Consider the following 22,972-nt stretch of genomic DNA (forward strand, 5'->3'; position numbering starts at 1 on the left):
ATTTATGGCTATTTCAAAACATGTCAAAAGTCAATTCTATATGGGAATTCAAGTGTGAATAACAACGATGATTCATTTTGAAATGACAAGTATTTAAAACACAAAGTGCAAAGTATTTCACTTACAATCCACAGGTGCTAATTGTGCATGACAAGCGAAAAGCCCATCTTACAAATCAGTTTTTATTACAAAAATAGAATTTAGAAAAAAAAAATTTAAAAACAAAATTCCCATTCGAATTAAATAAGCATGATATATTCCTAGGATTCAATCAAATTTAAATTTAAAAAAATTAAAAATATGAAAATAAATCATTAGGAAGGGCACTTCTCTTTGGCCCTCTTATAAAGCCAAAAAAGTTGGAGACATGACAAATTTAAGAATGCCCTCAGATAGGTTTTATTTTTGTATTTTAAGATATTTTTTATTTACTACAGCTATTTAAGCCCTGGATAAGACCAACAGCTTTCAATATAGGTGCGTTATATTTCAAGTCAATCTATTAAAAATCTTTAAACAACAATATCATCACATTTTTCTAAAATTGACACTCTTCCCTCCCTTAAATTAATCAATTTTCTGAACTTACCCTTAACCATGGGCTCCGAAACCATTGTCATCTCTTCCTGTGGTATCATCTCAATCAGCTTGGCAATATCCTTGGCCAACATATTATCGACAATGTCCAAAAGGTGGGGTTTCAACGAATGGAATTTGGTAAAGTCTTGATGTTGCAGAACCTCCTGCATCTTCTTAATATCGGGGAAGTCACCAGGTGAAATCGAATGTTCACGTTGAATACGATCATAGACTTGACCCAAATTCTTAATCAAATCTTTCTTTTTGCTATCCTTGCCGAAAACGGATGGCATATCCTTGCGCAACTCCGAAATAATGAAGGCATGTACCTTGGCGAGGCGGGCACGTTTAATCAAATCGTTAAGTTTACGCAAGGCAGCATTGCGTGGCAGTGACTGCAAGTCGCGGAAGAGATCCTGCTCTTCATCTTCAAAGAGGCGACGATTGGCATCGAAACGCAGAGGTTGATCCCAGAAAGAACCGATGTAGACACGGGCCACCTCAGGTGTTTGCAATACCTTGCCCAAAGACCACATAAGAGCACCATAGACACGCATCAGCTGTTGGTGGTCAACCATATCGGCCTTGTTGAGGATAATGCGAATCTTGTCGTCATGACCCTTCAATGCCTCAATGGAACGGCGGAATTCATCGGAAATATCCAATTTGTGGGCATCGAACAACAGAATAATACGATCTACACGTTCGGCAAACCATTCCAAGACACCAGTGAAATCGTAGCCACGGTCAATGCGTTGTTTCTCACCCGACAAAATACCGGGGGTATCAACAATGGAAATGGCCTGCAATACTGGCGAATTGACCGATGAGCATTGGAAACGATTGAGGAAGGCATTGCCGTATTTGCTCAAAGGACGGAATTGTTTTTTGGGATCAACTACCAAGGCATTGCCGGGGATAACACCCTCCTTGTCGTCGTGCATGACAGCAATAAAGCGGTCGGTGGTGGGTTCGGGGCCAATGCGAATACCAGGGAAATCACGTTCCAACAAGTAACGAATGAAAGTGGTTTTACCTGTTGAATATTGGCCAACCAACAGAATCATGGGCTTGGCATCGAAATCAGGATCTTCCAGTTTGGGTGAGTGGAAGTCATGGAACTGGTAATGCTCCTCTAGGGGCAGCAATTTGCTTTTGTAGATCTTCTTCAGCTCGCCAATGACATTCTCCACCACCTCTTGGTTGTTCTTTTCACGTTTCAAAAAACTAAACATTTTGCAATATCTGTCTTCTTATCTTCCTTGCTTCCGAACACACACAATAAATAACTTCTCAAGAATTTTCAAATTTTTTCGTTGACTTGATTTTTTTTTCTGATAGCGCTGAACTTTTTTGTACCGCCCCAAAATTAAACACTGATATTAGTGCTTTAGTGCTGTTTAGTTGTTTGTTTTATGATTCACGGCAGGCTGGCAAAGCCGAACGATAACTTATTTTTGGAAAAATTCCGTCACTTCTTTTTTATGCTTTTTTGATTTTTCCTCTTTTTCTACACACACAGCACCATCAGCTCGCGCACATCAAGTTTTTCACAAAACTAATTTTTATGCTTTGAGAAAAAATGAAACGAAAAATTTTGATAAATCAAAAGTTATGCCAAATGGGATGGGTATGGTATTTTTCTGGTTAGCAAAATATAATTCTGATTGGTCTTAAAAATTGTTGGAAATAAGAACACTACCGACCCCGACGACACGTACAACTCTGGTAGAAAAAATGACCACAATCAAACGTCATACGTCATTGCGATTTTGACAGTTGCGAAGATGAACATTTATATCGACCCAAACGAAACAGCTGATGGTAAATGGTGTTATCGACACCGGCACAAGGTATAGGGCCACAATGAGAATTTCAATATGAATGATATGAGAAATATGTGTTACCCGTTTCCCATCAGGGAAGTATAAATAAAAACAACATTTCCAAATAAACAATCAGGGTCAAAAGCCTTTGTTGTTTTATAAACGACATGTGACATGAAAAAAACGCATAACGCTTCGCTCAAAAAAAATTAGATTGAAAAAAGCTATTAAATTTAGGTCAGAAAAAAACTAAGATTAACAAATTTCGCCGAATAAAGAAAATTAGCTTAATTTCCAGCTTCATGTTGACCAATACTTTGATCTTGAAGAATTGTCATTTAGTTTTTACATTTTTTTTATCAATTTTTGGGAGATAAGGGGAAACGGTGGTCGTAGGAAAAATTTTTAAATTCCAGCAGATTTATTTAAATCTATGCTGTATTCCAAAACCATAGAGGAAAATGGTTAATTAAAGAACAATTTTTACATTCTTGCCATGTTAATCATATGTTTACGATTTTTTCAAAAATTATTCATTTGACATCTCATTGTCAAAACTGGTATTTATAAATCCATTGTGCATACACAAATCAGATATGGGACCTGTTTTTATGTAGTGAAATGTGACAAGGTAAATTGCAGAAAATGCAGAGATGGGAATGATTATTTGGAATTTTACCATGATTCTTGCATGTTTTAAGCGCAACATTAATATAAATTCTTTCAACATATTTAAATATTTTTTTCATTCAAATACCTGAGATATGTATTATTTATTTTATTTATTTGCCATTTCATTATTTTATGATGCCATTTCACACGAAAGAAAAAAATCTACATTGGTAATGCAGTGCAGACGAAAGAAAACCATTCACTGAAAAATGAGTGAATTGATAGCATGAGCAACGGTATCCTATTTAACATTGATACTACAGGGTGAGATAAAAAACTACAACAAATTCAAACGCCATAATTTTAAAATTTTTTTAAACTTTATTGAATGAAAGAAAAAAAATGTCGGAAATAGCATCAAATTTTAAAATAAGTTTAAATTTGTTCGAATTGGTCACTTTTGGCATGAATTATGGCCTTCACACGCTACCCGAATGTTGATATGTGATATTTTGGACCATTCCCGGCGAAGCGCTTGCTTGAGGTGATCGACATTTTGGTATTTTTTAGTGCCAACCTTGCTTTCCAAAATACTCCAGACACAATAGTCCAACGGATTGGTATCCGGAGATTTTGTAGCCATTGTGCGCTGGAAATGAAGCGAAGAACCTCATTTCTCATTTTGCATTTATTCAGATATCATGGTCGATTAATACGAGCGGATAGCGACTGTCGGCTGTTATGGCGGTCCACTCCATGGTCGGCGCTTGAGTTCTGGTGGCCTTTTCAGCTGAAGGTGCACATTTTCAGCTGCCCTCTTACACCGGGCTCATTTTTCAATATTTGCCGAATGGGAGTCGCTTTTTTATTTTTCGAACCATTTCTGCTGATGTTGCTGTTTTCTTCCGTCCACTTCCTTGATGTCGGGCTACGCTGCCAGTATCACGGTAACGAGCGATGGTACGAGACACAAAAGAATTATTCACATTTAAATGCTGGAGTGCTCTAACGATAGCCACTGGTGGTGTCCAGCCAAATATAAAGGAATCCCACATTGCAATGCATTTGTGCGCTTGTAAACAATATAATGAGCTGTCACTGGAATAATTTTAAGAGCTGTCGGACGATTGGACTGGGCTCCCATATCACACAGGCAAATCTGTTTTGATTCAAAAATAAAAATAATAATGTTTCTTTACTTTGATTTGTGCTACTAATCATGGCACAATAATTACAAGTTTGGGCAGATTTATATACTTATTATATTTAAAGAAGCTAGAGTCTTGTAACTTCAATTTTACTAATAACGTTTTTTGTCTACTTGACACTTTTCTTCACTGACTGATTTTTCACAATATCAAGTTCCTAATAAAATTACAATTCCTACAACGCAAACATTTATTCTCTAGAAAGCTGTAAATACGAATATAAATTACAACAGAATTTGAAAATTTTCTCAATTATTTTCTTTATTTTTCAAAAAATATGTTTTGACATTACAAGACTAGCGAAAGAATAAAATCTATATTCAGATGATTGCAATGGTCTAACTTGAAATTATTGAAACATGCTACAGGAATATGATTCGAGTAAATGGTTACAAACTTAAAGATTTTTTCAAACAAAAAAACGGGTCTATTGATAGAAATGGCACTATCGACATGAAACTGCCGTTGTGAGAACAACATACGACATTATCGATTATATACTCACGTTGTTATCGACAATTTACATTTGTTCACATTGGCTCTTTGCCGTTCATTCACAATAGCAATTTACCAGTCAAGCAAATATTGAATTTGGAACAAAAGTCAATACTTTATTGTTTGCAGATATTTTTATTAATAATAAGAATTAAATTTGATGAACTCTTGAAAGTGGAGAATAGGCTGTTAGATATAAGGAAGAAGAAGGCATTTTGGTAACAAGCAGAAGTAGAACACATAAAAATGCGAAGGTAAGTGGCATTAATTTATGTCCATTGGCATGTTTTATAAACTATTCCAAGAAAAATTATGAAAATAGTAGTATGTAGTCGATGGTCTTAATGCCTTTTTTTGTCATAATTTCTGGACCGGTTATTCCACCACATCAAAACGCGATGTGGTAGTTGCTGCGTCTGTTCCACAGTATTTTATCAATGCAGCCAGTAAGGATATACATGACTACCAATTGGAAATAACTCTAGTTTAGAAGAAGTAAACAAATGCTATAATCCTGCGGCGCCGACCATTTGATACCCTACAACACTACAATATGTTGCAATTTTTTTGGTTTTGAACGGGCATTGGCCCTCTGTACCCCTCTCTGTCGTGCTGATTGATATTTAAAACAGTTTCACATAAAAGTTGTGGTACATTTTATCCGCTAAATATGATCCAAAAACTCTGTTGCGTGTGGGGCTTTTACAAATATAATCAATTCCCCGAACATGTTGACACCTCCGACTGACAATAAGAAAATGAGGCGGAAATGAAAGAATGACCGGCCACTTAGTTATGAGTGGTGTTGCCATCTTTGTGCTTAACTTGGGTAATTAATGGAAATGTGGGTGCGTGTCGTAAAGTTAGTATGATACAACCCTGTGCTGCCGTGAGTTTGGCACGTATGGGGCATACAAAAAGAAATGATGAAGAATGGAAAATTGAGGGAAAATTTGAAAGGAGGGAAAGTTAATATTGGCGTGTGTACCCGCGATATAAAAGGCTGCGACGGGATAATTGAGGTAGTTTTGTAATGGTGATTAGTCAAAAAGGATTAACCTGTTTGTAACGAAGTCTCAGAAAAACAATAAAAATCGTATAAAAGTCTACATAATATAATTTATTAAATATAATTGTTTTGTTTAAAATATATTTTGTTGTGTTTCATGTGTGTGCGTACAATCCAAAAAGGTAAATATAATTGTGTGTCTGGTGTAGCAATGTGTCCAAGTAGACCTTTTTGTTTTATTTTAAGAAAGCGCCAATCACAACCAGATATATATGGGCCTCCTCAAGAAGTGCATGAGAGGAGGTCTGCTATTTTTCCTTGGAGGATTGGTTTTCCCCCAATTTGAAGTTCCGCCTATGCGTGCCGGGATAATTGTGGGCAACTATAAACCCATTGACCGTCAGTCCGTGTGGAGGCAGTCGGTTCCGGATTGCCATATATTTAAAGAGACGGAAACCAGGTAACTCCGAACCTCAACCATTTGTTTAATATCCGAGTGCGAAAAGTAGGAGTACTAGGAAAGAAGTCCTGAAAGGAAAATAGGAAAAGAAAACTTTTGATTTATTCATTTAACTCAGCTTTTTAAAGATAAGAAACCATACTAATCACTATACAAATACGATAACAAAAAAAAAAAAAAAAAAAAAAAAAAAAAGGATTCTCCAACGTATAAAAAATTATCTGTGTAGTTATAAGTAGACTAATTAGTAGTTAGTGTGAATAGTGTTTAAGTGTATTGATTTGTGATGGGTTATTAATGCCAGACCGATATAGTATAGGAGTGTAGGGTTACCCCTGGATTACAGATAGTCTTAATTCGAATTGTTGAAACCTATGGGCCAAAGTGAAGATGCCCTAAACCTACTAAAAGAGCTCTGTTAGGCAGGTGTGTAAAGTAAGCAGAAAGAAAATGATAGCCAGAGTGGGCTGAACAACTATCAGTAACATAAGGTAATCCGAGTCAATGACTCCATCTAAACTTTCTTTTATTTTGTATGGGCGTTAATGATCCTAATTATAATATAAACCGAACCAATGTTTTACCATTATTATTATTGTTAGGATTAAATATACTGACTATGTCAATAAATATCTTTTTTTGTGTAAAATCGTAAATCACGTTATGTTGTGCTAAATTTATGTGAGGGAGGAAGTTAGAGATATGCTGTATTGAGGTAAGAGTGTTTGTGGAAAACGGGGCCTTTTAAATAAGAATACGTCTAGGGAAAGAAAAGGTCAAAGGTTGGGCGGGCTCAGTGTGGAAGCGTTCATCATCAAGCTTCCATATCATAGAGGTATGTCAATTCAGTAATCGTTTTGTTTTATATGTGTGTTAAGTACAAAAAATGTATATTTATTGTTCTTCCCCTTGTGCTAGTGGTGGTAGGGTTGGGAACCCCCTGAAGGTAGCCACCGTCTGAGCAAGTCGAACCCCACCATAGCGCCACTGAAGGTGGAATGCAACAATATGGCGCCCAAATTTAAATTACAATACCTTATCGCTTCTATCTCAGGCAAGATACCACCAACCTACATATACACACAATTTAAAGGTGTCAAATACAATAAAAGGGTATGCCAGATAGGCGATAAAAAAATAAATCGTGCAATAACAGCGAAGCACGTTGCAATAGCCAATAGGGAACAATAATTTTAAACGAATATCACATTTTCTAGACGAGCTAACAAATATTGCAGCCACTCTTTTTGTAAAAAACTGTGATATAATGTGCAATATTTTGTTTAGAGAGTTAGAGAATTAGGATAGTTCGTTCCATGTTAGTGTCAAGTTCAATATCTCTTGTTCGTTAAGTGTAACAATGAATGTATTGTATGTTTGACCGTTTTTATGTTTTCGTCATTTAAAATTGTATTATTAGAGTAAAATCAATAGATTAAGGATAGCTAGGGAAAAGTTGCAATAACTGATATGACGATATACGTCATATACTGTATTGAAAAACATTTCTCAAGTCGCGAGATGAGAACTATAGGAAACTGCCGCGAAGCTACTCCTTTATGCATGAATATATCCATTAGGAAATTCCATTCTAAGTAATACCCTATGATAACCAAATTAGGACACTGTAGTATAAATATGTTGCTATTTCAGAAAAAAGAGCAAAAAAATCCACACACTTCGCCACATAATAGCTGAAAACACCTCTAAGTTACTCCCGTTTTGTGTATAAGTGTTAAAGAAAAAATTTATTATCCGTTTTGTGTTCGTAGTAGTTTATTTTATTATTAACCGATTTTATTTTTAGCTTAACTCATTTTACTGTACCCGACTTTATGTTAAGTAGTTTCTAGTAGTGTACGCTTTAAGCTTATTTTTTTTTTCTTATAAATCACAACCTCATCCCAAATTTTAGAATTTTAACTTTTGGTATTGCGATCTAATGAGCGATAATACAGCTAATAAAAGGCGCAGTAAGAGAAATCGAAGTTTAGTGTTTGACCTAAGTAGGACTTCTGTTCAATCACCAAAAAAGAAAAAGTCTACAAAAGGGGAATCGAATTCCAAAATGCAAAACCCTAATGTAAACGTTGATCCGGGTTTCCGGGATATGTCAGAGACTATAAATAACCCCAACCCCAGCACTAGTGCTGCGGCAAGCATATCTCAACCTAATACCCAACCCACAGTACAACCCACTCATCCTATGCAAGTTGACCAACTCGTAAGAAGCCTGGTTCAGGACAGTTTAAATCATGCGCAAGCAAATTTGAATGCCCTAGTACAGGCAAGCGTTTCCAAAGAACTAGGGCAGGTATATTCTGTAATAAACAAGTTAAACGACACCGTTGCAAATTTGTCCATTAGTGGGCGAAACTCCCCACAAAATCCCATACCTCAAGTGAACCCAACCGCTAATTCTGGAGTCCCATCTCCACCTGTCAGCCAAGAAACCTTCCCAAATATGAATCGTACAAATACGGTAACGCCGTCAGCCATGAGTGTCCCTAGTAGTCAGGGCATAAAAATCGAAAGGTTTGGAATAAACTTCTCAGGCAGACCTAACAGTTTATCTGTAGAGGATTTCATATATCGATTGGAGTATTTCAAAAATTCCTATAAATTGGACTGGAACGACATTTTAGGCGAATTACATGTGTTAGTATCGGGACCTGCCCAAGAATGGTACTGGCTTCAGCTTAAAAATGGTAATGTATCCTCTTGGGAGTCACTAAAATATTTACTCTTAGAAAGGTTTAAAACCAGAAGAACCTGCTTTGAGGAAATGCGCGATCTATTAGAACGTAAGCAACAGCCTGGCGAGTCGATCGACGCGTTTTTCCATGACATAAATCTGATGAGGTCGAGATTAGAAAAACCTGTCTCGGAGTTTGAGATGATTTCGCTGGTGAAGAAGAACCTTAGAAAGAACCTATCAGGCATAGTGTATTCCATGAATGTGTCTTCATTAGAGCAATTAAGGGTGGAATGTCTCGAGGTGGAAAGGACTTTCTTTCGTAGAGACTTTACAACAATACAGCCAACAACCAATAACAGGGCGGTAAGGGTTAACGCTATGCAGGTTGAAGAAGACGCAGAAAATTTTCCTATTTGTGACGAAAACGAAGAGGTCGTAGATGTTTCGGCAATTAAATCGCAAATTATATGCTGGAACTGTCAGAAACCCGGCCATGGTTTTAGGGATTGTTCTTCCTCCCAAAGAAATTTTTTTTGTTTCAAATGCGGAAAACAAAATACGACCGCTCCAAAATGCGCAAACTGCAGGGCGGGAAACACCAAGAAGAACTTGATTGTGGCGGGGAATCAACGTTCACAAGAGCAACCCGCAATTACAAATTCGCAACCCAATTAAAAAACGATGTATGCCAGGAAGATTATGCAAAAATCCGTCATTATTTACCTTTAGAGGATAGAGAAAAAAACTATAGCAAAGTGAGAAGCAGAATTTTTCTGGGCAATCAAAACCATAATCAAGATTTAGGTATTGGTAGCATAAAAAACAAGTCAACTAAAAATCGAGAAAAAATAAAAAAATTAAGACTGAGACAAAAACAAAACAAGTTATTAAAGAGATCGGTATCTGAAGCTATTTTGAGATACAGAGAGAGAAAAGATCCAAGGCCGTACGCCATGGTTAAAATACAAGGCAAAGAGATCAGGGGTTTGTTAGACTCAGGGGCAACTGTGAGCCTATTAGGAAAAAATTGTAGGGAATTATTGGAAGAAATGGAAATTGACATAAATCCCTATACTATAAATGTTAGTACCGCCTCAGGACAAATCCATCGCATTTTAGGGAAAATTGAAGTGGACATCGAATACCAACGAAAATCAGCCAAAATGTGTATATTTTTATGCCCAGACTTAGAACAGGAGTTGTATCTTGGAATCGATTTCTGGAAACTGTTTCAGATAGCGCCAGATATCGTTTCCATAGAAGAAGTAGGGATCGACCTACAACGGAAAATTCGCGGCAATTCTATTAACGAAAAAACTAACATGCATGTACTGGATGAAGATCAACAGAAGAAACTAGCCGAAGCAGTAGACAAGTTCATCACTTTCGAAAAGAATGGCCTCGGGTGTACCAAATTGGAAAAACACGCCATTAAATTGATAGAAGGGGCAAATCCAGTCAAAGACAAGCACTACCCACTGTCGCCTGCTGTACAAGATATTGTTTACAATGAAATAGACAATATGCTTGCTTTGAAGGTGATCGAGGAAAGTGATTCGCCGTGGAGCAATAGAACCACCGTAGTAAGAAAACCGGGTAAAAATAGGTTCTGCCTTGATGCGCGAAAGCTAAACGCATTAACAGTCAAAGATGCCTATCCTTTGCAAAATATAGACGGAATATTAAGTAGGATAGACCAAACGTACTACATTAGCAGCGTCGACCTGAAGTATGCGTTTTGGCAAATCGAATTGGAGGATGAAGCCAAACCATACACCGCCTTCACCGTACCAGGTCGACCGCTGTACCAGTTTCGCGTAATGCCGTTTGGTCTGTGCAACGCGGCACAGAGACTTTGCCGTTTAATGGATCGCGTAATACCTGGTCGACTTAAATCAAACGTGTTTATTTATTTAGATGACCTCCTCATAATCGCAGATGATTTCGATCACCACATCTGGTTAATAAATGAAGTCGCAGAGTGTCTCCGGAAGGCCAACCTGACGATTGGATTAAATAAATCCCAATTTTGCTTCCGAGAATTGAAATATCTCGGTTTTATTATTGGGAATGGAAGTCTAAAAACCGACCCCGAAAAGGTAATGGCCATTCAAAATATATCAATACCGAAATCTCCGAGAGAGGTCCGAAGTTTCTTGGGAACCGCCGGGTGGTACCGACGATTTATCAAGAATTTCGCTACAATATCGTCGCCTCTCACCGACACTCTTAAAAAAGGACAAAAATTCAATGTTACACCTCAAGCTGTGGAATCATTTAATGCACTTAAGAGGGCTTTGACATCCGCCCCGGTACTTCGCCATCCCGATTTTCGCCGGGAATTCTTCATTCAGTGTGATGCATCTGAGTACGGAATAGGAGCAGTTCTGTTCCAGAAGGATGAAAATGGAGAGGAGAACCCGGTAGCTTTCTACTCGCAAAAATTAAATGCCTGCCAGCGTAATTATTCAGTAACGGAGAAAGAGTGTCTGGCGGCCGTATTAGCCGTAAAACGATTCCGCCCTTACGTGGAATTAATGAAATTTACGATCATCACGGACCATGCCAGCCTCAAGTGGCTAATGTCTCTAAAAGATTTGAGCGGAAGGCTCGCTAGATGGTCTTTGCAGCTCCAAGCCTTTGACTTTTCAATCGAACATCGAAAAGGGGCAGAGAATGTGGTGGCTGACACCCTATCTCGTATGCCCGTAGACTCGGAGGTAATTGCAGAAGAGATCGTTAATGAAGATATCCTGGATTTTGAAACCACTGCATTCGAAAGCGAGGAATATGTGGAACTGCGAGGCACTATATTGGAAAATCAAGAGAGACTACCAGATTTGAAAGTAGATAACGAAAAAATTTATATTAGAATGAAGCACTTTGAAGAGGAGACCATGGAGTTTGAATGGAAGTTGTGGATACCCCAGGATATTACATATCCTCTTATTGAGCAGGCACATAATTACACCGAATCTGTCCACGAAGGCATAAACAAAACCTTGAATCGGCTGAGAACGTTTTATTACTGGCCCAGAATGGCATCACAAGTTAAGCAGTACATAAATAATTGCCAAGTCTGCAAAGAAACTAAATCTGCTAACCAGATTATGCGCCCTCCCATCGGCAAAGAAGTAGTGACTGAGAGGCCTTTCCAGAAAATCTATATAGATTTTCTTGGGAAATACCCTCGATCCAAGAAAGGAAATTCTTACATATTTATAGTGGTCGACCACTTTACCAAGTTTACTTTCCTACACGCAATGAAAGAGGCTACTTCTCAAAACGTCATAAAATTTTTAGAAAATCAGGTATTTCAGATATTTGGAACTCCAGAAATCATACACTCTGACAATGGGAAACAATTTGTGTCAAAAATGTTCGAGGAGATGATAAAGGCCCACAAAATTACCCATCTAAAGACAGCGTACTACTCCCCACAATCAAATGCGGCGGAGAGAGTAAACCAATCGGTACTTGCAGCGATAAGGACCTATGTCGAAAAGGACCACCGCGACTGGGATTTGTACCTTTCTGAAATCGAAAAGGCTCTCCGAACATCGGTACACTCCGCGACTGGCGTCAATCCATTTTTCGCCCTATTTGGATACAATATGTTCACCAGCGGTACGGATTATAAGTTAGCTAAAAAATTGATGTCCCTAACCGATCACCAAATAGCCCAATTGAATAATTCCGACCGATTGGAATTGATGCGAGAAAGAATTAAAAGCAACTTGCATCGGGCATACGAGTCTAGTGCACAAAGATACAACTATAAATCACGTAACATTACTTTTCGTCCGGGACAGGAGGTCTACCGCCGTAATCACATTCTTTCTAGCTTCAAAAATAATATTAATGCAAAATTTTGCAAAAAATTTCTCAGATGCAGAGTGGTGAAAGCAGTCGGAAACAACATGTACGAGTTGGAAACCCTTCAAGGTCAACCTCTAGGACATTATCACGCCAAAGACATTAAAGTCTAGAACAAGGTGCAATAAAATCTGTGATATCATAACCAAGTGCAATATAGATTAAGGAAAATGTAGTGTTCATGTCCACATATTAATCTATGTTGTAACTCGTATGATCTTACCTAGAGATTATTGTCTACCATTGTGCCAAGTACTTAAGTATCATAGTCAAAGTAAGCAAGTGCCCGGCTAATGACATCTCAGGGCGTGGGAGTTCCCCACGTAATGACAGCGGAGAAAGTGGCTGACTCAAAAACATAAAAAAACAAAACAAAACGATTTTTTTGAACTGAGATATTGGTAGGATGATTAGCTCTTTTGAAATTGTGAGAAATTAGAAACACGCAAAACATTTTTCAAATACCGGCTATCGACCATTAGTCGTGGATTTTTGATTAACAAATGTTCAACCAAAACCCAGTAACTATTCCAATGCCATTAATTATTTATTTTTTTTTATTTCTGTTTTTTAATGACCACCCATAGACCATAATTCGTGGATCGAAGGTTTCAAAACAAATTTTTAAGTACCAGTTATAGGCCATTAGTGGTGGGTTTATAAAGAAATTGTCAACCACCATCATAGACCATTAGTCGTGGATGATTTTAAAATAATTGATAAACCATCCTTGGACCATTAAGTACATTTTTTTAGAAGGGGTAAAAGGCCAAATTTGTCTTGCGTACCAATAACCATGCAGTTTTTATTACAATATTATAATGATTTTTTTTTTTGTCAAAAAAACCCAACGCGAAATGTTTTTTTGTTTTTGGTAGCAGTGCCCAGGATGAACAGGTATATTATAACAATAGAATAACAATGGAAATTAATACTATACTGTGAGTAATATATGCTAATATTATAAATGAATAAAGAATGTATAATAATGTACGTCGGAAGATTAGGTTGAAAAGGCGTAACAACGGCAATAATTTTTACCATCTGTGATATTTTTCTTTTGTTTGCATGCATGTAGTGGATAAAAAAATCGTTAAATTAATTTTTTTCATATTAAGAAATTGTAGGCGCGATATATGATACACGAATAATAATCGCATGCGAGAAATTTAAATGACAGGAAAACAAAACGTTGACATATTTTTTTTTAATAAATAAGTTTAAACACAATCTGTTAGCGAAACCATGGCGACAATTTTAGTTATCTTCTAGTAAAGCAATTTACAAAATACGATAACATTTCAATTTCAAATATTCACAGTCAACAATTATGTCATTGCGTAAAGGTTCGTATGTGTTTTCAACAATATAGTTTTGATCATTTGTATGGCATGCGATAAAATGTCGCATCTCATTTTTTACCACATTGTAAATATATCCTTCACAGGCTGCCGAACACAGTTTCACTTTCACGATTTAATTAATTTCAAGGCACAATCAACCTCATCTTCCACACGATACACAAAATTGCAACAAACTTACCTGAACTGCTTCAACACGAAGTCAAAATTTTCCGTTGGACTGCCACGGCATGTGAGTGATGTGTAATAAATGCAGCAATATAAACGAGGACCGTCACCACAGTATACAGATGTTTATGTACTATTCATAGAGATACAGCGAACTACCTGAAAAAAAAAAGTAGAGTTAGTACAAGTTTATAACAGTTTGAATTTTTTATGCAGTATAATAAAATCCCAATAGGTTCTATGGGAATGTAGATTTTTACAATATAACATGCTGTCCCATATCACGTATAATGTCCAAACAAAATACAGGCAATATTTCCAGCAATACAGCTATTTCTCTTCTCTGCAAAATAGACCAAGATAAAAGGTGTGTTGTTCCACAAAAAAAAAAAAAACATAAGGTAACAACGTCCATAAAACGTGTTGGAGGCACATAACAAAAAATTTGCAAAATCTAATTTCGACAAATTTACTGGGTTAATACATAATAGCATACACACACTTTCAATGGTAAACACAAAGCTAACTTAAGTTATGTCCTGCTATAAGGCCATGAATAGTCTCAATAGGAACACCATGTCTTCTTACCTGTGTTACGAGTGTGAACGATCCAATTTGAATGGGTGATGCTCAGCCATATACCCTTACCGTGATAGATTTTCACGGAATTCATCTCTACGGGGTTGGTTTCCGTTTATATCAAGCAGGTATATGGGAGAAAATGTGTCTGTATCAGAGAACATCAAACAGGAAAAATCCTTTTATTTGTCAGCTACATCGTTTACCTGCTTAGCCACTGAATTTGTAAAAAATAGACATTTTGTTAGCGAATTAAAATTATGCAGACATACGTACAAAATTTGCTTACCATGACGTCAGTTAAAATAGAATATAAGCTTCCATAATAAAACTCAAAAAAACTTGATAGTCCGAATATGTGTTGCATGTTTATGTGCGAGTCTGTCTTACTGAATGGGAATGAAGGAGATCAATAGCCAGTATGTGTAGGGGTGAATCGTGTACGTGTACATACACACGTACACACAAACAACTTTTAAGATCGCGGCAGCGACTTCATCGAAAAAAACGACACATACAAACAAATGCATTACCATGAGTAAGACGCCTTTCCGTTATGTTGAGTGAACAGCGACGGCAATAGTGGAAGCGTGGGTATACACACGCATAGCAACGGGGTTTCACTGAGACACCTCCAAATGTTCACCAAACAAAATAATCAATGAATTTTCCTGCAAAGAAATTTAGGAATAAGTATCAAAATATATCTATACGGATCACAGAAGATAATTTTATAAACTTACCTGTTTTGTAGGCATCATATATAGGAACACATGGTCCACCGGCAAATCATGCTTCCTTTTTTTTAGTGAAAATCCTTTATTATTTCTTGAAAGACAGATAAAACCGAAGAACGAGAAATTGAATAAAACACGCACATCACAATTTGCTTCGAATTCCTTGCATATTGTGAAGTTTTGTTGCGTGTGGGGCTTTTACAAATATAATCAATTCCCCGAACATGTTGACACCTCCGACTGACAATAAGAAAATGAGGCGGAAATGAAAGAATGACCGGCCACTTAGTTATGAGTGGTGTTGCCATCTTTGTGCTTAACTTGGGTAATTAATGGAAATGTGGGTGCGTGTCGTAAAGTTAGTATGATACAACCCTGTGCTGCCGTGAGTTTGGCACGTATGGGGCATACAAAAAGAAATGATGAAGAATGGAAAATTGAGGGAAAATTTGAAAGGAGGGAAAGTTAATATTGGCGTGTGTACCCGCGATATAAAAGGCTGCGACGGGATAATTGAGGTAGTTTTGTAATGGTGATTAGTCAAAAAGGATTAACCTGTTTGTAACGAAGTCTCAGAAAAACAATAAAAATCGTATAAAAGTCTACATAATATAATTTATTAAATATAATTGTTTTGTTTAAAATATATTTTGTTGTGTTTCATGTGTGTGCGTACAATCCAAAAAGGTAAATATAATTGTGTGTCTGGTGTAGCAATGTGTCCAAGTAGACCTTTTTGTTTTATTTTAAGAAAGCGCCAATCACAACCAGATATATATGGGCCTCCTCAAGAAGTGCATGAGAGGAGGTCTGCTATTTTTCCTTGGAGGATTGGTTTTCCCCCAATTTGAAGTTCCGCCTATGCGTGCCGGGATAATTGTGGGCAACTATAAACCCATTGACCGTCAGTCCGTGTGGAGGCAGTCGGTTCCGGATTGCCATATATTTAAAGAGACGGAAACCAGGTAACTCCGAACCTCAACCATTTGTTTAATATCCGAGTGCGAAAAGTAGGAGTACTAGGAAAGAAGTCCTGAAAGGAAAATAGGAAAAGAAAACTTTTGATTTATTCATTTAACTCAGCTTTTTAAAGATAAGAAACCATACTAATCACTATACAAATACGATAACAAAAAAAAAAAAAAAAAAAAAAAAAAAAAAAAAAGGATTCTCCAACGTATAAAAAATTATCTGTGTAGTTATAAGTAGACTAATTAGTAGTTAGTGTGAATAGTGTTTAAGTGTATTGATTTGTGATGGGTTATTAATGCCAGACCGATATAGTATAGGAGTGTAGGGTTACCCCTGGATTACAGATAGTCTTAATTCGAATTGTTGAAACCTATGGGCCAAAGTGAAGATGCCCTAAACCTACTAAAAGAGCTCTGTTAGGCAGGTGTGTAAAGTAAGCAGAAAGAAAATGATAGCCAGAGTGGGCTGAACAATTATCAGTAACATAAGGTAATCCGAGTCAATGACTCCATCTAAACTTTCTTTTATTTTGTATGGGCGTTAATGATCCTAATTATAATATAAACCGAACCAATGTTTTACCATTATTATTATTGTTAGGATTAAATATACTGACTATGTCAATAAATATCTTTTTTTGTGTAAAATCGTAAATCACGTTATGTTGTGCTAAATTTATGTGAGGGAGGAAGTTAGAGATATGCTGTATTGAGGTAAGAGTGTTTGTGGAAAACGGGGCCTTTTAAATAAGAATACGTCTAGGGAAAGAAAAGGTCAAAGGTTGGGCGGGCTCAGTGTGGAAGCGTTCATCATCAAGCTTCCATATCATAGAGGTATGTCAATTCAGTAATCGTTTTGTTTTATATGTGTGTTAAGTACAAAAAATGTATATTTATTGTTCTTCCCCTTGTGCTAGTGGTGGTAGGGTTGGGAACCCCCTGAAGGTAGCCACCGTCTGAGCAAGTCGAACCCCACCATAGCGCCACTGAAGGTGGAATGCAACAACTCTCTCCTCGTGCAAAATTCTGTGTCGATTGATTTTTAATTGCGTCGCGAAATTTTTCTCTTTTCGTCCATTTCAAACCCTCAATTTTTTCGATTATCATTAAAAACAATAAGGTTCTATTCCGACCCTAACCCCACCTTCAACAACACATTGCTTTGTAGGGTGTAAAGCTGTAAGTTCGACCGTGCCGAACTTTGAATACCCTCCAACATTTGGAACGAATTTCGCAATTTTTAAAAATATAAAATCCTGTTGCAAAACGGTCATTATTGTTGTTATTATAAAAACATGGTTTGCTTATTAGTTGAGAACTATGTTAATGTTTTCTAGGGGGTAAAAATAAAATCCGTTAAAAATTCTGTTAAAACCTTAGAAATACCGAAAGTAGCCCTTATATTAAGGTCTATATGACTACGCGGACTTTTGTCATAAGCCATTACAACAGTCGGTGAATCGGAGTCGAATGAAATCGGTGAATAATGTAGCTAAAATAATCAATATACCAAATATCGGCAGGTGCCGTAATATGGGGCCTATACGAAAGCGTAGACCTGCATGGACAATTTTCTGACTTAGGCTGTAGAATCCATTACCAAATTTGAAACATTTCCGGTGAATAATGTCGCAAAACACCGAATATCGGGAGGTACCGTTATATGCGGGCTATACGAAGACAGGGACCTGCACAGACGTTTTTCTGTCTTAGGCCGTAGCATTCATTACGAACTTCAAATACCAAATTTGAAACAATTCCAGTGAATAATGTCGCTAAAATTATCAAAATACCGAATATCGGGAGGTACCGTTACATAGGTACTATACGGAGACGTGGACCTGCACAGACAATTTTCTATCTTAGGCCGTAGCATTCATTACGAACTTCAAATACCAAATTTGAAACAATTCCGGTGAATAATGTCGATAAAATCATCAAAATACCGAATGTTGGGAGATACCGTTATATTGGGGCTATACGAAGACAATTTTATGTAGTATCCATTACGAACTTCAAATACCAAATTTGAAACATATTCGGTGAATAATGTCGCTAAAATCATCAAAATACCGAATATCGGGAGGTACCGTTATACGGGGGCTATACTAAAACGTAGACCTACATGGCCCATTTTCAATACCAAAAGTCCTGCAGACATTCGAGTAAAATACATATACATTCGAGTAAAATTTTTGCAATCTACTTCATTTTGTTCGGAAGCTAGAGTGATTTCCACAGACGGACATCGCTAGAATCAAGATCAAGAATATATATACTCTGTGGAGTCTAAAATGTATATTTCGAGGTGTTAATGACAAACTAATATACCCTCAATGGTATGGTGGAGAGTACCATAAAAAAATAAAATTTTTCTGAAGGATACAGCATAGCTGATGTGAACCCGTAACTGTAACTGAAAAGTGATGAAATTCTTGCGTTTCCCATTAATATTCTAAAAAAAAACAAATTCCAGACTTTTGACTTTCAATTTACTAGTTATACTTTATTTCAGAAATGATGTGGCATTTCAAATGCTATATCCTCAGACTGTTACAAAACTATCTTCATTTAAATCCCCTGACATACAAATAACATACGCACATATTTATGTTATATAAAAGACTCAATTACGCGTTGGAACATGATTTAAATAGGTCAGCTAAGTCATTACCAAGGATTTAGTTCTCTTTTGTTTTGTTTCCATAAGCATTGGCCTTCTGTCATGTGCTTTACAGAAAATGTATCCGTCTTGATTTCCAACATCATGGTCTTCAACTAATGCCTTGGGTAAAGTATTACTTACTCTCTATAAATACATACTTATGTGTGATGGTATGTATGTACCTACTGTTGCTCATCCTTTTTTTCTAGCGCAGAAGATGAAAGCATGAGGAGAGCGAGAGGAAATAAAACAAATAGGAATTAGTCATGATTACTTTCGAAACTGTCATGATGTGAAGCTAAACAAAAGAAGATACTGAAAACAAGCAACGCAACATGATTTGAAATTATGTCAGCATATACAAACATGGTTACATATATACATGTTAGTAAATAAATTACATATTGTACTTGGTGCCTTACATGTGGATTCATATGTATGTAGGTATGTACTTTTATATTTGTTTGTATGTATCCAATGTACAACAACCACGTTCATTTCATTCAGTTTCAATGTCAACAAGGAATCTTTACGCTAAGCATGGTTACCACCATGGACAATGGGAAGAGGAGAGAGAGAGGAAGACGACATACACACATCGCACAGTAGCTCGCCCAGTCAACTGTGAAATGGAGCAAAACGATGAATGAAGACGCCCACTAAAAGTATCCATAGTATCCACTATCAAATTGTGTGTATGTGCAGCTTTTTACGCAGAACCACAGCAAGAAAAAAGGGATGCTTATTTAACACATGACAATGGTAACAGGGATTGGAGCGGTGGGGAAAAGTTTAAAAATTTGTTATTGATTCCAAATGTGAAACCAATAAATAACAAATTAAATAAAAATCTATTATTAACACTAAGGGAATGTAGAGGTGGTATGTAAAATAAGGGAAAACATTTGTAACAGGATCAAGAATAGCCAATTCAAAAAGGTATATTTGTCTTGATAAAAATTTAATTTTTATACCCTCAGCCATATGGCTAGAGATACGATGTACATGTGCCATATCGAAATAACAGTTTTAAAACCTAAGTCTCTTTGGACCAAATCTGTTTCAGAACATTTTGAGTCGATCTAGCGATGTCTGTTCGTCTGTTTGTCTGGCTGGCTGGTGCGCACGATAACTCTCGAAGGGAGTATCCGATTTGATCCAAATTTGGTTCATCGTAATATTATTATATAACTTATATCGAGTTCGGAAATGGGTAATATCGGTCCACTCCTTCTGGTACCTTCCCCAAAAGGTCGAAATTTTCAAAAAATATATTTTTTGCACAATAAGAGAAACTATAATCCGATTTTGCTCTATCTTTGCAAATCCTAATATTTGCATCAGTGCTAGGTCAGGTGCGAAAGCGGAAAATATCGATCCACTCTATAAAGTACCTGCCCCATAGAGGGTTAAAATTTTAAATAATTATAACTTTTATAAAATGTGATGTGAGTGTCCGATTGTCTTCAAATTAAACACATCACAATATTATTATTAACCCAAGGTCTGATGTGAAGATGGAATATATCGATCAACTCCTTCTGGTACCTCCCCCACAAAGGGTTAAAATTTTGAATATTCATGAAGCTCATAAAACACGAAATGAACATCCGATTCCATTCAGTCTTGGTACATCTCAATAACCACAACGATCATTAAATCCGAAATAAGCATTCGGTTCCCTTCAAATTACACACATCAAAGTATTTTATTAAACCAAGGTCTGGTGTGATGATGGATAATATCGGCCCACTCCTTCTAGTACCTCCGCCACAAAGGGTCAAAATTTTGAATATTCATGATGCTCATAAAACACGAAATTAATATCCGATTCCATTCAGATTTGGCACTTCTCAATATTTTCATAAACACTAGAGCTGTTATAAAGATGGTTGAAATCGGACCATTCCTTCTAAAGCCTCCCCACAAAGGACCAAAGTTTGAATAACCAAAACGATCATAAAATCCAAAATAAGATTCCGGTTCTCTTCAAATTACAATCATCAAAGCATTTTTATTAAACCAAGGTCTGTTGTGAGGATGGATAATATCGGCCCACTCCTTCTAGTACCTCCGCCACAAAGGGTCAAAATTTTGAATATTTATGAAGCTCCTAAAACGAGAAATTTACATCCGATTCAATTCAGATTTGGTACATTATAATAATATTTCCATCAACACAAGGTGTGCTATAAAGATGGAAGAGATCGAACAATTTCTTCTGGTACCTGCCCCACGTTTTGAAAAACAAAACGCTCAAAGAAAGCGAAATAAACATCCAACTCTCTTCAAATTTTATACATCCAAATATTTTTGCTAACACAATATCTGCCAACCCCTTCTGGTACCTCACCCACAAGGGGTCACAATTTCCAATATTTATATCTGTCATAACTTGCGAAACAAGTTGGCGATTCTTTACAACTTGCTATATCTAAATATTTCTCTTAACCAAATATCTGATAGGGATATGTAGTTTATCGAAATTTATGATTTCGCATAAAACGGGATATAAATGTTCGGTTTCCTTCAAATTTTGCACAAACCAATATTTTTATCATTATAAGATGAAGTATGAACTTCGAATACTTCGGTCCGCTATAACTGTTACCTCCCGCATATTTCCACATTATCCAAAAATATGCAAATATCTCATATACAGTATAGGAAGTAGTCGATATAGTCCAAATCTGGCACTTTGTAATATTTATATCAGACGTAGGTCAGATACAATTCGTATCAATATTGACCAACTGCTTCGGAACCTTCCCCATAAAGGGTCAACAGATTGAATAATCATAACTCATGGCTGGGGGCATAAATTTGTCGACAAAGCTGACTGATACTGTTTTGCTTGTTTTATTCCTTTTCAGTAATATGGACTTTATTAATAGGATATTTTTAATCCTCCAGCGATTTCTTAATAAAACACTACCATTAAACGTATATGCGTATGTATATCCTTATATACCCACATACACATGTATATATATACACATTGTGAAATAGGGGGTTGTTTAAACACCAAAGAGCACGTGTTTTTAATAAAGAACAACAAACAGCCTGGAAGTGGTAGCTTTTAGGAAAGAAGAAAAAAGAAAGGATTGAGGTCAACTTATCTGATGCAATATTCTTCTTGTGTTATGTTATTCTCCAGACATGGAACATTTTTATACACCTAAATACAACATTTACGATATCGATCTGTGATAAAAGGAAACAAAAGAGAAAAAAAAAAAACCATAACCGAATCAATATGGACTATTAGGTTAGATGCTTACCTTTTCCAATGAAATTGCCACGGCATCCAAGGCGTCCATCTATATCTTCTGTTACAATCTTGAATGTCTTCAGGGTAAGTTGTTGTGCTAAATGACGATACATTTGGTAATATAAGTATACCCTACCTAAGATGGGTTAATATATAGATAGTTAATTTTTATATATTATTTTTAGTGCAGATATCCTTAACAAATCTCTTTACTTTTGATTGTTGTTTTTAAATATAAATCATTTGAATTTTATAATTCACTTCACACACCGAGTATTGTGTATTTGTAAATGTGTTTATTAAGTGCAAAATAAGTCAACATGGAACCATAATTACCGTTATTCTTCTATTTCCATTTTTTGCCATGTCCTTCGTACCCACTTACAATTGTATTCAGATCTCACGGAGCTTTGAACATTTTTTCCTAATATGTATATAGACTCATTACCAGAAGTGT

The 22,972-nt window shown here is 36.4% G+C and overlaps 1 protein-coding gene and 2 long non-coding RNA genes across 4 annotated transcripts in view; 1 reads left to right on the top strand and 2 right to left on the bottom strand.

The window, feature by feature from the left end:
- Nucleotides 1-2,328, bottom strand: part of LOC131800363 (EH domain-containing protein 3-like) — a 45,064-nt gene extending 42,736 nt beyond the window's left edge. Inside the window, exon 1 of one of the 2 annotated variants that reach the window (XM_059125382.1) lies at nt 590-2,324. In XM_059125382.1, coding sequence (XP_058981365.1) covers nt 590-1,814 — 1,225 coding nt within the window. In that variant the 5' untranslated portion in view covers nt 1,815-2,324. Of the gene's footprint in view, nt 1-589 lie in introns of both variants that reach the window. The other variant, XM_059125383.1, reaches the window with a different exon arrangement.
- A 3,083-nt stretch (nt 2,329-5,411) lies between these two features.
- Nucleotides 5,412-7,730, top strand: LOC131803723 (uncharacterized). The gene is made up of 2 exons (XR_009342750.1): nt 5,412-5,911; nt 5,976-7,730. It is a non-coding gene; the product is annotated as an uncharacterized LOC131803723 (long non-coding RNA).
- Nucleotides 5,820-16,694, bottom strand: LOC131803722 (uncharacterized). The gene is made up of 5 exons (XR_009342749.1): nt 15,615-16,694; nt 15,161-15,542; nt 14,881-15,088; nt 14,306-14,451; nt 5,820-6,257 (listed from the first exon to the last, which is right to left on the bottom strand). It is a non-coding gene; the product is annotated as an uncharacterized LOC131803722 (long non-coding RNA).
- Between the last annotated feature and the right edge of the window lie 6,278 nt (nt 16,695-22,972).

This window comes from Musca domestica, unplaced genomic scaffold (assembly GCF_030504385.1).
Source record: "Musca domestica strain aabys unplaced genomic scaffold, Musca_domestica.polishedcontigs.V.1.1 33, whole genome shotgun sequence".
Classification (NCBI taxonomy): domain Eukaryota; kingdom Metazoa; phylum Arthropoda; class Insecta; order Diptera; family Muscidae; genus Musca; species Musca domestica.